Source organism: Homarus americanus, unplaced genomic scaffold (genome assembly GCF_018991925.1).
Source record: "Homarus americanus isolate GMGI-L3 unplaced genomic scaffold, GMGI_Hamer_2.0 scaffold59495, whole genome shotgun sequence".
Classification (NCBI taxonomy): Eukaryota; Metazoa; Arthropoda; class Malacostraca; order Decapoda; family Nephropidae; genus Homarus; species Homarus americanus.
In genome coordinates, this window is record NW_024732415.1 from 4,713,565 (window position 1) to 4,730,578 (window position 17,014).

The 17,014-nt window shown below is 36.7% G+C and overlaps 1 protein-coding gene across 7 annotated transcripts in view; it reads right to left on the reverse strand.

The window, feature by feature from the left end:
* LOC121868625 (protein arginine N-methyltransferase 1-like) overlaps window positions 1-16,761 on the reverse strand; it is a 29,260-nt gene extending 12,499 nt beyond the window's left edge. For 2 of the 7 annotated variants that reach the window (XM_042369453.1, XM_042369452.1), the window contains exons 1-4: window positions 16,622-16,735; window positions 8,356-8,487; window positions 5,133-5,210; window positions 870-1,011 (exon numbers count right to left, since the gene is read on the reverse strand). In XM_042369453.1, coding sequence (XP_042225387.1) covers window positions 870-1,011; window positions 5,133-5,210; window positions 8,356-8,487; window positions 16,622-16,666 — 397 coding nt within the window. In that variant the 5' untranslated portion in view covers window positions 16,667-16,735. Of the gene's footprint in view, window positions 1-869; window positions 1,012-5,132; window positions 5,211-8,355; window positions 8,488-16,137; window positions 16,159-16,214; window positions 16,354-16,422; window positions 16,541-16,621 lie in introns of those variants that run through there. The other 5 variants (XM_042369455.1, XM_042369454.1, XM_042369450.1 and 2 more) reach the window with 5 other exon arrangements.
* Window positions 16,762-17,014: the final 253 nt, after the last annotated feature.

The following is a 17,014-nucleotide window of genomic DNA, read 5'->3' on the forward strand; positions in this document are numbered from 1 at the left end:
AATTTTTTATTTTTAAAAGGAAACTAAATTACTTTATTTTGCCACAAATTAATTTATCATTACGTAATTCCCCACCAAAAGATGCATCTTGGCATGAGAATATAGAGAAGTAACAAATGGCATCACAACACATGGACACTGCCAAGGTGAGTGCACTTGCACAAAAAGTTAACAATTTTTTCTTGTTTTAAAGTGAAAATGAAAATATATTGTCATCATGCGCACTTGGAGCACATAATCTCCAGTTTTCTGAATTTTTCACAGCGAGTCAAACTTCCCTAACACAAAAATTTACCATCGTTAAACATGGGTGATATAACTTTTATATTGCTAAACCACAACACTGCGAAGTGAATGATCATTAAACGAGGATAGCTGTATGTCATCCTTTTTAACTTCCCACATTTCACTGCCATACAACATTATATTTCTAATGCCAGTTGCATACCTTTCGTTTCACATGAAGGTCCTGTCACCATCATTAAAGATATGTTTTCCCTTTTTCAGACTTCACACACTAGTTTTCTTGCTCACTTTTCTCTCGTATGCTGCCTTATCCATGCATGTCTTTCCCAAAACACTGCAGTCTCTACATCTGAATACTTAAGGCTCAAGTACATATCAAACTTTCACCTTACCATTGTATGAAGCAATAGTGTATCACTAATGTCCTTCCCCAAATAATATTTTGGTTTTAAGACACTCCTTAAAAAATGGCAAAAAAATAAATTTGTTTGACTATCATTTAATTGTAGAAATCACACTAACTGTATAAAAATCTTAAATAATTTTCATATTCTAGTTTTGTAATACCAAGCAGTGCCTATTATGGACTTTAGCATTCTGTTATAACCATTAACCCAATTTACCTTTATCTAAATTGTTTGCCGCTACAATTTTTTTGGCGTGCTCTACGATGTTGGACATTTCAATGCCAATCACTCTAGTAGCACCAGCTTTGGCAGCAAACATAGAGAGGATTCCAGTTCCACAGCCTACATCCAGTACAGTCTAGGGAAACAAAGCTTATTAACCATTAATGTCAACATACCTTGTAAAAAACAGTTCTACATAATTCTCAATTTTAATTACAGACATGACTAACAATAGAGGATGCTTGAACATGAATGCAGGGAGTTGCACCTGGGAAGTATGTGACCTAATAACACTTTCAGTTTCAAAAGCATGCAACAAAATCCTTAAATGATGGAATTATATTCCAACATTCCCCTATTATTGTTAATTTATTCTAGAAGTGTGGGGGATTGACCCAAAGAAGGTTCCTTTAACTCGTAGTCCGGAAACTCGCTTAACTCGGTCCATTGTGGCTGCCATTTATCAGTAATATATATACAGCACAGGTACAACAAAGTATCAGCAGTATCGACCAAAATTAAACTAATATTGTTTCTACTACACTTAAAATATTATAAAAAACTAACTTATATACTGGAGGAGGCCAGCGTTCTTGATAAACTTAAAAACTCTATCCTTTGGAAATGAGAACCAAGGATAGATAGCACAGTCCTGTAGTTGCCATCTTTCACACACACACACACACACACAAAATCCATTAGTCTCTTCTACTAAAAGATTCAGAAAACTAATAAATTGCAGCAGAATTACTTCTTTGGTTATTAACAAAAAGACAAAACTTGGCCACAGGAAAAAAAATTTACTTGCAAAACCTATCAATCATTTATAGTGCAATCCTCAGCCCAACACTCCTGACCTGATGTATACAACCATTATATCACTTTTCCTCCTCCCACCCCAACACTTCAAGTTATTGTAGTCACTTCCAAAACCTTAACATCGCCAAGCATGCTTATAACTCTGCCTTTCTCATCTATTATATCTAACACATAGGTCAAAATATTCTTCCCACTTCTTTTACCTTTTCCCAAAATATGAGGTCTGACAATTAAGTTCGCAAACTTAATTGTCTGTTTTCATCAAACCTCTGGAAAAATAAAAAAACTTTCAAACATGAGTAAAAATTTTAAAGCAACAGATCATCATGTTTGTGGTTATAGAAAACATTCACGAGGATGTTCTTAACTTTCTTATACAGTAAAACCCCGATAAATCGGATTTCAATATATCGGAATTCACCTTTTTCGGACTCTGAGATGCTCCGGTCACCAGAAATACTATAAAAAAGAAAAAATTAAGTGGGGAAGATTAATAAAAAAAATCTTTATAAATGAACCACACTTACTGAATACTGTACAGTGGTCTAATCAGATTTGCTATAGGCTTACTGAGAACTTAAGACACTTGAGTAAGCAAGCAGGCTGGGGCTGACCAGGTGTTACTGTATTTGTCAAGTTTATTTATTGATTCAGTATTATATTGTTATATTATTGGCCTCTTATGGTTTATCATGATTCACATAACATCTTCAGTAATAAAGAAAAAATACAATACTGTACTGTACATAATTTGTAATAACGAAAATAAAAAGACAAGCTGTATCAGAAGGTTAGTTACTCAAGATGCATTCATATGAGAGCTTTCTACAGACTAGCTTACAACAGGGGTTACTATAATACACTGTATAGTACAGTAATATCCCCTTTAGCCGGAATCCCTCAATCCCGGAACTCTCCGATAGCCGGAATTGAAATTTTCTCGGAAAATTGTTCCCAAAACTGTAATTTTCTTTTCTGAGGGGCACATTTTCCTGGAAATTCCGAAAAAATTTCCCGATACCCAGAAAATTCCGGGGATGGGGGATTTTTTTTATGGGTTTGAGAGATGAAAATCAGGCGCATTTTCTGGAAATTCCGAGAAATTTCTTCCATTATCCAGAAAATTCCTGGGACGAGGGATATCTTCCCGTGTTTTAGAGATGATGTAATGGGTAATTTCTGGAACTTCCGAGAACATTTTTCCGTTACCCGGAAAATTCCAGGAATGAGGAATTTTTCCGACTTTGAGAGTCATCTCGTTACCCGGAAATCTCTCATTTCCGGAAGTGCTCTACACCAATTGTTCCGGCTAACAGGGGTATCACTGTATTTGATATGAAGATACCTTCTTAAAAATTTGATTTGCTACCTCTGAGTGTTATATGATGACTCAGTTTGGCTACTTGTACACTTAGACAAAAGATTAATGAATAAACCAGGGTATATGCAGATGCATAATACTGTACACTACAATATTACTTATTAAGTGATGATAAATACACTACAATAGCATTTATTAAATGGTGATAAATACACTGCAATAGTATTTAATAGATGATAAATACACAACTGTATTGTACTTTTATTTACTAAGTATTGAAGACAGACAATGTGGTAAGCCAATCAGCTGTTTGCTCTTTGTAAATAAACGAGTATGAAATGACTCGTGGTGTTCAGTATGGGATTCTTTTTTCAGGAAAGCCAATTCTTTTAGGATATATACCTGACACCAGATGATCCTAAATTATATGAGAATTGTGGTGAAATTGCATAAATAAGAATTAAAGGAAGCTTGGGGAAGAGCCACCCCCCCCCTTCTGCTCCCAGATAAACATTCATCTTCCACATACAATATACTTCTACACTTATTTTTATCATTATAGTAATGTACAGTATACAGTTTTCTCTTTATTCATAAGACAAAATCGGTGGTTACTTACATACCGGTACCGTATATACTCGTCTATAATTCTACCTCGTTTATAGGTCGACCCTGATTTTTTACCAAGAAATCATTAATTTATGATATGCCTCGTTTACAGGTCGACCCAAGTTTTTGAGGGTAATGGAACAGCAAAACCTTCACTAAATACGCTCTACGTCCTATAAACTGAGGGTCGCCGTGCCTGAAACACCAAGCGCCGAAGGCAAATTGTTTACCATAATTACGACACTTTACACTGAAACGCGGGTAGTTTCAGCAAAAATATTGTACAGTATATTTCCATTCAAGTCAATTAGGAGGGAATATTATTGTAATACAACAGTTTTTTTTTAACTGAAAACCATTCGAAAAGCAATTACGGTAACATCTTTTGAACAACGAAAGAAAGCGAAAGTCGATTGTTTTTGTCATGGTTTTATCCCACTTTCCACTGTAATACGTATGTCATTTCAGCAAAAATATTATATTTCCGTAAATGTATTATATCAAGCACAGTATTAATAGAATATCATTGTAATATAACAGTATTTTAACCGAAAACTATTAAAAACACGAGTAACATCTCTTGAACATCAGAAGGTTAGGTAAAGTCTTTTGTTTTCGTCATGTATTTTATCCTATTTTACATTGAAATACATCACGTTTAAGCAAAACTACTATTTATTTCCGAGAATATATTCATTCAGGCACAGTTAAGATAAAATATACTTGTGGTTAACAGTTTTTAACTGAAAAGGTTTTTATTACCGGTATTTTTTGTAGATCAATGAGTACTGTGATACCGTATATGGTAGAATAAGTTAGCCTGTGCTAAGAACTTCAACATAGACTACTGAAAGCACGTTGTAAGGTAAGTTAGCCTATTGTACGTTGGTGAGCTACATCTGCTGAAGGCATTGCACAGCTTTTCATTACTAATTCGTACATAATTTACGTTTCCATTGTTTACTGGTAGTAAATGGTAAATATTTTTCATGTCTAAAGCTAAAAGTTGCTCCTCGCCCTTCCCATCATGCACGGATTCAACCTAACAAAACTATTACCCATGTAGAGGTCGACCCCCAATTTTTTGCCAAAAAATTTGGTCTTAAAAACTCGAACTACACACGAGTATATACGGTATAACACTTTACAGTAAATAACAATCATCTCCTTGACAACAAGACTTATATGTCTGATTTTCAACCCAGAGTCGTTTCATATTTTTTATATTGTTGATGTAATATTCTTTTTAAACTTTGTGATACACTTAAAGACCTTAGTTGTTGAAGTGAAGTAATAAATGATTTTCTTTAAACAGTTCAGATATAGTGTTATCCCCACCCCCCTCCCCCACATATTCGCTTTTTTCGGACTGGTGTCTGCCCCATTTAGTCTGATTCATCGAGGTTCTCTGTAAGCTCATGAAATCAATAAATTTCTAAAAAGAAAAGAAAAACAGCTCACACGTGTAAAGCAAAATATTTAATATAAACAAATTTTTAATTCCTTACCTTCCCTTTAAAAAGGTGTCTATTATGATACATGGCATTACGGTAGGTTAAGGTGCGGACTTCATCTTTTAGCATTTCCTGCAAAACAGAATTTATTAATAAAACATCAAAATGGCTCAAGTGCTTTTGGGGGATATAGGTGCTACTTGGGTGTATAGAGGAACAAGACAAAACCAAATGGATATCCCTAAACCTTCTTTTGAAAGAGGAACACCATCACACAACGCTTGTAAAAACAAGAATATTGTTTGCCTTTGTTAGAACCAACCAAATTCATAAGATCATGATCAAAGAAAGTATATTTTGATATTTCTATTATAGTCTGAGCCCTTTACTGTCCCTTTCTGCACTCATCTTCTACTTCTCATTACCTCCATTCTTCTTCAGGGTTTTTGTAAACATCTTGATCCACCCACAAGGTGGAAGAAGAGTAAACACAATGATCACCATAAATGTGTGACTCAATATTTTGTAATTCACAAACTCATCAATAACACTTCATTCCTCCACAGACTTTCCCTCAGAGGGGCTGGCAAGACAGAAAAGCCTCCAATATGCCTAAATTATACAGTATATCACATTAACCTTTTCTTTTGTTAATATCACTTTCCTATTATATCCTCAGTATAGTACAGTACACTAATCTACCCCTTTCCCTAAATCTAACAAACCTGTACACTGTACCTTCACACATATTTCACTCCTTTCCCCCAAACGCCTTCTTAACCATCTTGAGGTCTTTCGAAGCAGAGTGGGTCACTGAGCGCTCCCGTGCTGGCACAACCTATCTCACCCCTCCCGTAAGCAGAAACGCAGGAACAGTGGACCAGCCCTATCAGCCAAGTTCCCCCCACTAGCCTCTTAGGCTGGCAGATACACCTATAAGGGTGAAATTTGGGTCTAGATTGCTCTACCCAATGTTTACTAAAATGGAAAAACCATTCCTGTTACTAACACAACCTGCGTCGAAAGACTATGAGGGGGTGAGATTGTCAGACAACCTTCCCATAACTCAAAACACAGCTTAAAGGTGGCATCACACCATTTTCTTAAGAATTGTCATTTGTCTTATTGCGCCCTGTAGCATACACATAATGAACCAGCGCACCAATCCTGCTACAGTAATCAACTACAAACTTCGGCATTCCTAATGTAAACAAAGATGTCATATATTTAGGAATATCAACATCACTAAAAATATGTACACATAAGCAATTTATCAAAACTGTGATAATAATGAATACCTTTAAAATATGATGTAGTTATTATATGTGGCTCAATAATTTATTTTGTTTAATTATTCTCATTATTGAGTATGGATCTTGGCTTGACCATGAAAGCTGGAGTAAACCCAATTTGGTGGAAATGATATATTTAGACTGTGCAATACACTCTTAGAAAGATGATAATGCATGGAATAAGCGAAAAAAATATGGGAGATGGCACAAAAAAATGACAGTGACACCACCTTTTGCAAATGACTCAGTAAATGGAAACATCTCACCACTGCATTCAAAATAAGGCAGACTAGGAATTTATGAGCTCTCTATATCATGTCATTCACAAAATCTATAATGACAATCCTATGTAATGATGTTATTGATATTGAAGGTTTATTTAGCCAGGAAAATACAGATAGAGTGGATAATAATAACAATATAAACTTGGCTGAGCCAGTTGAGAGGCTGTACATCAGTTAAATGGCATCATCAATGAGGCAGCTATTAGTAAATTAAGACCAATAACATTCCAGAACGTTTTTGGTAACCTATATGCCTAACCTATTATGTAGATCAGTGGTTCTTAACCTTTTTTGAGTCACGGGCCCCTTTGGGAATCTGGTGAAAGCTATGGACCCCCTCCCTAGAAAATGCACATAAGCACATAAACACAACTTTGCATGCAATGAATATACTTTATTTTATTGAAAATTCATTGCCTCATACAGTGTATGACATACACAAAGTATGAATAAAGTAAACAATCTTAACAAAGAATTATGTTTCACACTTTTTTATGCAAAAATTAATGGCCACTCCATACAAAAATGAAATACAATCATCTTGTGCAAATTAAACAGAACAAAACTTTAATTCTGCTCAAAAGTTCATTTCAATGAGAAGGTTGTTGTTGTTTGGCTTGAATATAAATGTTAAATTTTTATCTGACCTTCACGGACCCCCTGAAGCCCATCCATGGACCCCAGGTTAAGAACCCCTGATGTAGATGAATCAAAATTATTCATCAAGAACATAATAAACCCTCTCACACACAATAAGTTTTCGTTTCCGTGACCAAGACAAAAGTCATATGGGACCACTCACGTGAGGTCAGATCATCTTTGTTCTGTGGCAAATTTTCCCCACAAAATTATTATATATAATTTTTTTGGCATGATTTATACATCACTATCATTATTGTATTGGCTTTAACATACAGGGGCTGTAAGTGGAAAAAAAATTAAGACGAGAATAAGACAACAGTACTATATTTTTTCACTCCTTTAAAGAAAAATAGATATTTGTGTTCCCAGCAGCATATCTAGGTCATTTTCTCAAAAATTTACCAACGTATTATCATAGTTATAGAAGAGGAATTTTATGAGCTTTCCAACGGTGGCATTGGATTTTGATACAACTAATTGTAAGGAGGGCAACAAAGGAGATGAGACTATCATGACCTACAAGCACAGCTGAAGGGAAGGAACTGATGGACAGGAGAACTTCACCCATGCTTTGGTACTTTATGGAAGCTTCCCTCTGCAAAATCATGCAGTCATCTATGACGCACAAAAAATTCAACGCAATTATCTTGAAAACTTTATTGGCAATTTTTTTTACATTTGGAGACATAATTTGTCACCACTGCAAATAGTGCTACCCAATAATTTGCAAGACGGTTAATCAAACAACTACAGGAAAAACAGGTCCAATGATGAAATGGATCAAATATTAACATACCAGTAAAATATACAGCAAGTAAAGTATGGATAACAAGAAGGCTTCAATTTTATATGTTCCAATTTCAGAATTTTGTTTCCTGGCAAGAATATAATTACATACCAGGAAATAAAAGCTGAAAATCCAACCCCATGACTGTCTTGTACAACCATCAGTTACCAACATGAAAACCACTATCCTTCAAAAATATTACCTGTAGCTACACAAAACTTAATTCTTAACAATACATATAAATTACCAATGAAAACATACACATATCTCACCTCATGGATGCCAAAATGAGCATAAGAATCGAAGTAGTAGTCCTTTGAGGTCATTTCGTCAACTGGCATCCTCTCTACCCTTTTCTCCTTTTCACACTTGTTTTCCATTCTGATGATGTCTCCTGCTACAATCTGTGGATTTAACTTATTTGTTTAGTGCCAATAACTCATAAAAATCAAGTTAGCAAACTGAAATATATAAAATTCCTACTTTAAAACCACACAATCCCCCAAACCTATAGAACATTTGGTTTTAACATGCCTCACTACCCTATTCTTATTTGGCACCAGCCAAATATTACTCTATAACCATGGCTTACAATGTTTCTGAGCAGCAAGGTTCAGCCACACATTTTATGTATGGAAGAAATGACGAAGACTTCAGAGAGCTACCAAGCTCCTGGTGGCACAGTATCAAGTGAGACAATTTATATGACTTCAAATCTTTTTCCACACACTTCTTCCCACCAACTATTAAATCTTAAAAGTCTACTTTAGAATACCCTCATTCTGGGTAATATTTATATGGAAAACAGTATGCCAACCTGACATGAGGAGGGTGAAAATTCTTTGAAAACTTTTGAAGTAGTCAACAATATAAAGCATATTACTGCACTGTATGAGGAACAGTAATGTATACTGGGAGTACCTTGATATAGTTTACACAAGTCCCTAAAAATAAAGATTCTTACTACAGGTCCACAATCCCTTATCCACAATTCCAAAAGTTTTTCGTGGAGCATCACTCGTGTGCACGACATACCCAGAGTGACGCCAAACATGACCCAACACAGCCAAAGCTTGACCCACGCAGGTGTGAAGCGTCAGTTGTGTCAGCGGTGCTACCAGTCACACGCGCGTCTGCTGCTCTTTGATATTCTTTACGATTTTGAGTTCAATTTCACTGTGAAAATGTCAAGAGCTTCAGATACCCCTATGGGTAACAGTGAGAAGAATAAAAGGAAGCATCTCTCATTATCAATGGCACAGAAAGTGGAGTTATCACAGAAGCTTGATCGTGGTGTGGCTGTGCGGCATCTTACTAAAGAATATGGTGTGGGAACTACCACCCTATACGACAAAGAAACAGAAAGACGAGTTGCTGAAGTTTTACACAGACAGTGATGACCATAAACTAATGGACAATAGGAAAACATTGCATAGGGCAAAATTTGAAGATCCTGACCGTGAGCTGATTGAGTGGATTCGACAATGAAGAAGTGAACGTATGCCACCAACTGGTTTGTTGGTCATTATCAAACACGCTACACTATACCATGAAGAACTGAACATTGAAGGTTAGTTTGTACCTGTATAAGTTTGAAGTTTTACTGAATGTTTTCCTTACAAATAAACTGTACTAGAGTATTTATGGACTATGTTTATCCCAAAATTTCATTTACCAAATTATTACTGTACAAATGACATGTAATATTATTTATAGTCTTTATTTAACACACTCAGTGCGAATATTCATAAGGTTCATTGCAGAAATATTAATGTGCTTGCTTACTGGGTGCTGCCACAGACCCCGCTAGGGTGTTACCATAATATACGGTATATGTACTGTACTACCGTTCTGAAATCCGAACAATTCTGAATTCCAAAACACATCTGGCCCCAAGGGTTTCGGATAAGGGGTTGTGGACTTGTATTTTATAATCATGGTATTATTCTTTTGGTCATTCTAAAATCATTATACTGTAGTTCACCAAAATGCAATCCTGTGAAAGATCTTACCCCCAACATCCATAACATTAGAATACATCTTGATAAATATTTACATGCACACTCTCTTAACAACCAACACCAAGCTAGAGACTGTCAAGGGGCAATCTCACTGTCAGGCATTCACCTGCACTGGACACCCCCGGCACTAAGACTGAACCTCTCTTATGCCTCATCTTCAACAATGATGCCTGTTCATTGGGAATAATACTTTAAAGTTGATAACTCCACCATTAACATCAGTGTGGACAACATGGCTCCTGAATACAACACCCTCCAGAACACCCTGAACCATCCACAGCATTAGACTGCTGCCAATCATGTCAATTAACCATACGAAGTCCATGGTTTTACCGTACTCTTTCCAATCATGTTCTACCTACCTCCACCATAATGGGTTCTAATAATCCCCAGGTTCTGAATTCCACCAAACTCCACAGCACCAATATGCATGATAATTCTAGGGAGTAAAGTACATGTCAGTAGCACCCAAAAGTTCCAAGTATTGTCTCTCCATCCTCTGTTGTCTCAAGACCCTTGGATTTCCTGCATCTGAACCCAAAAATATTTACACAACCTTCACACTTTCTAAGTCACCTATGCTTCCCTACCTGACCTTCTTAACTGATGAGCAACAAACCCTTCTAGGGAGAGAGTGAAAAATTGGGCAACTAAAGAGGCTCTACATGCGATGGCCCTATCAACTCTGATTAATATCATCAACACAAAGCTGCTACCACATTGCAGCCACCTGAGATTACCCATCTGAAAAACTGTCATTTGACACAACCACCACATTAAGCCCATAAGATCATGCACTGATCACTACAAGGTCAGTCCTAGGACATTCCTACCGCTGGTAAAAAAAAAAAAAAATCAGCCAAACTTTGCGTTCATTCCAAGCCTCTACTTTTTGGGGACTGTAAATGCACCAAATTTTGTAATAAATGTCCTCTTCCCATGTCACTATACTGTACAGTATACTATACCACTTATATACTTTGTATAATTTCAGCTTATGGCTACTGTACTTTTCAAAAAACCATTTATTATTATTTTACACATATACTGTATGTACTGGTCAGTGTTAGTTTCTTGTCAAGATGAAATAAAATAAATAAAATCTACTTACCCTAACTTTGGAGAGCATGAAACCACAATTGTTTCAAGACTTATTTAAAAATCAAAAAGAGATTTTTATTTAATGATTCCTATTGTACCTGTACATTTTTATCTACAAAGGCTCCAGCTATTCACAAGATATTTCTAAACAGTAATCAAAATCAACTGATACAGTACTTACGTACTTTTCAGTAATTATAAAAACCTTTCAACTGTGGTTTCAATTTAGCCTTCCTCTCAGCTACTTTCATTCCCTATGATTATTTTAAGTACAGTAGTGTTAAAAAAGCCCACTTATTTTTTTGTACTGGATAATTTTTACTTCAATGCATAGGCTTAGAATGCAATTCTATCAAGGAACATGGAAAAACGAAATGAACTTAAGTAACATCCAAGTCCCAATAACTGAGAGCCATAGTCGTATATCAAAAAGTATTCCCTGAGAGGCTAGGCTAAATAATTGATGTTTAATGACAGTATACACAACTAATCAATCATGCAAATCTAAACTAACTTTAGATAATTATACTTTATGCATTTTGGCTAGAATGATTAAAGCTGTAACCATTATAAACACAGGCAACTGTACTTGGAAATTACATTTACTGTACTGTATACAGTGTACTGTATGTAGGATGAAATAATGTGATGATTAGTAATTTCTATTGACTATTCAGCGGGAGAATGAAACGCCGTCAGCCATTTTACGAGCTATATTCAGCTTCGGCTATCTTGTTTATATATCCCAGGGATCAGCTGATTGACCGTTCACTACACCCCCTAGTTGACTGCGCGCTGCGTAGTGTACGGTATTGCACAAGAGAACACGGCAGGTTGGGTTAGAGATTATGTGGTATATCTCGACTTTAGCAAAGCCTTCGACAGAGTTCCCCCACAAAAGACTAATAAGAAAAATGGAGGCTCATGGCATTAAAGGTGATATTCTAAAATGGATTAGGGCGTGATTACCGGACAGAAAACAGCGAGTGAGCAATAACGGCACGAAATCCCATTGGAGCAACGTCACTAGTGGAGTTCCGCAAGGCTCAGTACTTGGACCATTATTATTTATTATATACATAAACAACATAGATATCGGCGTAGACAGCAGCATAAGTAAATTTGCTGATAACACTAAAATAGGACGTGTAATTAAATCTGACGAGGACTCCGCAAAACTACAGGAAGATCTAAATTTTTCGAATGGTCTGAAAAATAGCAAATGAAATTCAATGTGGACAAATGTAAAGTACTCAGTATAGGATAAGTAAGCAGGGAAACCAGACACCAGATGAAGAACAATGTTATTGAAAAATCCGAATGCGAGAAAGATTTAGGAGTAATGATAAGTAGGAATATTAAGCCAAGTAAACAATATGTATTTGCTCGAAACAAGGCTAATAAAGTACTTGGGTTCATACAAAGGAGTGTTAGTTACAAGACTAGCGAGGTCATCTTAAAACTATATCTCGCGCTTGTGAGACCTCACTTGGATTACGCAGTTCAATTCTGGTCACCGTATTACAGAATTGATATAGAATCCTTGGAAGGAATTCAGAGGAGAATGACAAGACTAATCCCGGGCATTAGGAACCTTGAGTACAGAGACAGGTTAAAGCATCTTATTTGCACTCCCTCGAGAGATGTAGAGTGAGGGGCGATATGATAGAGGTGTATAAATGGAAGTCAGGGTTAAACATAAGAACATAAGAAAATAAGGAGTCTGCAATAGGCCGGTTGGCCTGTGCATGGCAGCTCCTGTCGAGAGTTACTACCACTCTCTATCATCCATGAATCTATCTAGCCTCCTTTTGAAACTTTCCAGAGTTCCCGCACTTACTACAAAGTTGCTAAGCTTGTTCCACTCGTCCACCACCCTATTTGTGAACCAGTTTCTTCCTATCTCCCTCCTAAACCTAAACTTATCCAACTTGAATCCGTTGCTCCGAGTCCTATCCTGCTCGGATATTATAAGAACTTTATCTATATCCCCTTTATTGATTCCTTTCACCCACTTAAATACTTCTATCATATCTCCCCGCACTCTTCGTCTTTCTAGGGAATGCAAGTTAAGTTTCTTTAACCTATCCTGATATGGAAGGTTTCTAAGTCCCGGAATCATTTTTGTCATTCTTCGCTGCACCGACTCTAGTGAATTTATATCCATTCTATAATAGGGGCACCAGAACTGAACCGCATAATCGAGGGGGACATTATAAAGGTACTCAAACTATCCAACCAGGAGCAAACTCGTAACAATGGTTTTAAATTAGACAAATTTAGATTTAGGCGCGAAATAGGTAAACATTGGTTTGGAAATAGAGTAGTGGACGACTGGAACAAGTTACAAAATATCATCATTAACTCGAATACACTGGATAGCTTCAAACATAGGTTGGATGGATATATGAGCAATAGGGGTTGGGTGTAAATGTGATTGCCCAGTATGGGCCAATAGGCCCGCTGCAGTTTCCTCCATTCTTATGTTTATGTCCACAAAAAACGTAATATTACACCATGACGCTTCAACAAGTTGCTTTTATTAGTACCTGATATCAAAATAATATTATTAGTAATTATTGACAATGACACACCGGCAATTTTTCATAGAAAGCAATTATAAATACACTGCAATTTCAGTTTTATGGTGGATACTGTCGTAGTTTGTATAAATGTGTTAAGTGGTTATTAATAATTTTAACCAAACCTTGGCTGATAAGAAAATTAAGCAGCAGAAGTGACGTTAGAAGACCTCACCAACCTAACCTAACTTCCCAGCTGTGGGGCTGTGCCCCTCGGCATATGGTGCAATTTTAATTTTTGGGGGATGTGAGAGCAGCTGACCGGCCCATGAGGCTCATAATGTACATTGAGCGTAGGCCTCGATCGGAGCATGGTGCAGGGGAGCGTTTTGAAATGTCAATATGATTGGCTATTTACGTCCAGGGATGAGACGTTACTGCCGCATTACCGCCAAGAAGACAAAATAGTGCATGCCTAAACACACCTAATTACCTATCAAACGAAGAATTTGTACAAGAAATGGTTATAATATCAGAACTCACTGCTGAAAATATAGAGAAGATAAGGTAATTATTGAGGACTAACCCACGGCCGAAATTCATAGAAAACGATTTAAAAAATGCAGCGATTTCACTGTTTTTTATAGTGGACACTGTAGTTTGTGCAAAAGTGTTAAAAAATCTAAAATAAACGTAACCAAACCTTAGTGGGAATGAAAACAGACCTCACCAAACAAACCTTACCTAACTTCCTTCTGATTTATGTCCATATAAGACCGATGACAACCTTCACACGTCATGCTGAAAATGAAACTGCCTCAAGGAAGAGACGTCTCCTCTCTAGAATGTGGCCTCATTACCGCTGAGACCACCAAACGAAGCATTTCCACAAGTAATGAATATCATATCAGAACTCACTGATGAAATTAAAGTAAGAAAATAAACAGAAAAACAAATAACTTGTCAGCGATTCCGAAGCCAAGGTATTATTTTACTTTAGGACATAGCGCCCGAAAGTTATAATCAGCTGAAACATTTAGATATCCCTATTCTGAGCAGTTTGAACCCCTTTTATACCATTCGGAAATTAAAAATACCGACAATTGAATTTAATTGATTTTACATACTTTTCAGTCTTCGTCTGTAAGGATATGTTATTGGCATGAAACCGAGTTAATTATGGATCATGCATGCGCAATATTGACTGACAGCATCCAGCCGTGACCAATGATGTATCGATATTATCTCGCTATCTTTTTTTACCAATCTCATTTGAAATTTTCAAAGGTAGCAGCCTGGGTACAGATTGGAAATTCAAAAACCAGTCTGACAATGGCTGTGACCGAGGTTGGTTGCCAATCGTGCTCCTACAATTATTGCAGAGTTTTACGAGAAAGACGATCATTCTATCCAATTCTTACGTATCCCTGGTCCTTCCACTTCTAACTAGATATTGGCATGCCCCAAAGTTTTAAACTACTGAAACGGTTAGGTTAGTTTAAGCTAGGCCTACTGGGGGTCCGAGGGCAGAGCCCCCTGCTTCGGGGTCAAGTTATGTTAGGTTAGATGACTCGTTTCGTTTTCTCCCCCACCCAAAAAACCCGATTGCCCTGGCTCTTATCATATCCGAGCAGGATAGGACTTGTAGCAACGGATTTAAGTTGGATAAGTTTAGGTTTAGGAGGGAGATAGGAAGGAACTGGTTCACAAATAGGGTGGTGGACGAGTGGAACAAGCTTAGCAACTTTATAGTAAGTGCTGGAACTCTGGAAAGTTTTAAAAGGGGGCTAGATAGATTCATGGATGAGAGAGTGGTAGTAACTCTCGACAGGAGCTGCCATGCACAGGCCAACCGGCCTATTGCAGACTCATTTTCTTGTTCTTAAATACACTAGAAAAACATATTTTTTACTTTCTAACAGTTGTGTGAACTACTATAAATTTACCAAAACTTTCTTAAAACGATAAAACCCAACCTATTAAAATGACCTTGGAATACTGTAGTACCGGTACTTTAGCCAAGTTTACTTGGATGGACGACTTTAAAATATATACACAGCCGCCAAGACAGTAACAAAAAATATAGGCGGATACTGTCTTACAACTTACTCCTTCGTAGTTGCTGGCCATGTGAGCAACAGCCAGCAGAATTGACAGACAACTCTCCTGAACAAAGGATGCACCATGCTGGATTCAAGAACTACATAATATGGAGTTTACCACCAATCTGTACAATTAAGAAAATTACCAGGCCTCTTGACCTAAGCATGTCCCAAGTTTCTTACTTGTACTCCTTGAACGAACATAACTAGAAAATATAATAAACGAGTATCGCATGATTTTCACACTAAAGATGACATGAATACACTTTCCAGACAGATTATTTTCTTATTTTGCGAACGTCTATTACCTCTTACACGTATATTTGTCAAGAACGTCCAACAACGTCTAGCACATACAGTAGAAAATACGAAAAATTTACCATACCAAAATGGTCTGCTTTGTTGTGGGTCGATGATCAGATTCACGTGGCGCCAACCAGATCAAATTCGAATGAGACATTTTGACTCATTGATTTTAATTAATGTTAACAAAACAAATCGTAACACTATGTAGTTATCATATCTGCGGAGTGATACCATTAGTCAATAATTATATCAGAGACCCAACTAGAAATGATTACCGGCAAACTTACTTCCATTTGTTCAGCCATGATGCGCAGAAGAGTCGGTAGCAGCGCGGCGTATGAGGAGCTCCCCAAGACCCTCCACCCACACAAACCAGGACTCTCCTCCGGCCTAATAAAACTTACCTTTTCCTATTTCCATCTAAGGCAAATCAACGATAAAATACATTAAACTGCCTTGTACTAACTAGCACAGCAAGCTACGTACCACTTCTTGTATGTTTAAATCATTCATGGTCTCTGTAATGGACATGTTGATGTTAAAATTAAGAATCCAGCATACCGTTTAGGGCCTGGGAGATTTGAGGGGGAGCAGACTTGACAATGGAGCATCGACTTGCGTGGAAGCTGAAAAAACAATGTGCATTTATAATATATTGTCAGCTTAGATTAATATTCTAAAAATGTGTATTATCTTTATTAAATGTAATCTATTAATTAATAATTTCCCTTTATGGAATAGCTGTGCAGTTGTCCAAATAGTTTCCTATAAGTACGTTAATTCAAACTTGCTGGAATGCTAATGAACATTGAAAATAATACACCTAGTTTCAAATAATCTCAGTTTCGTATAAATGACATTAAAAATTGATCATTTTAT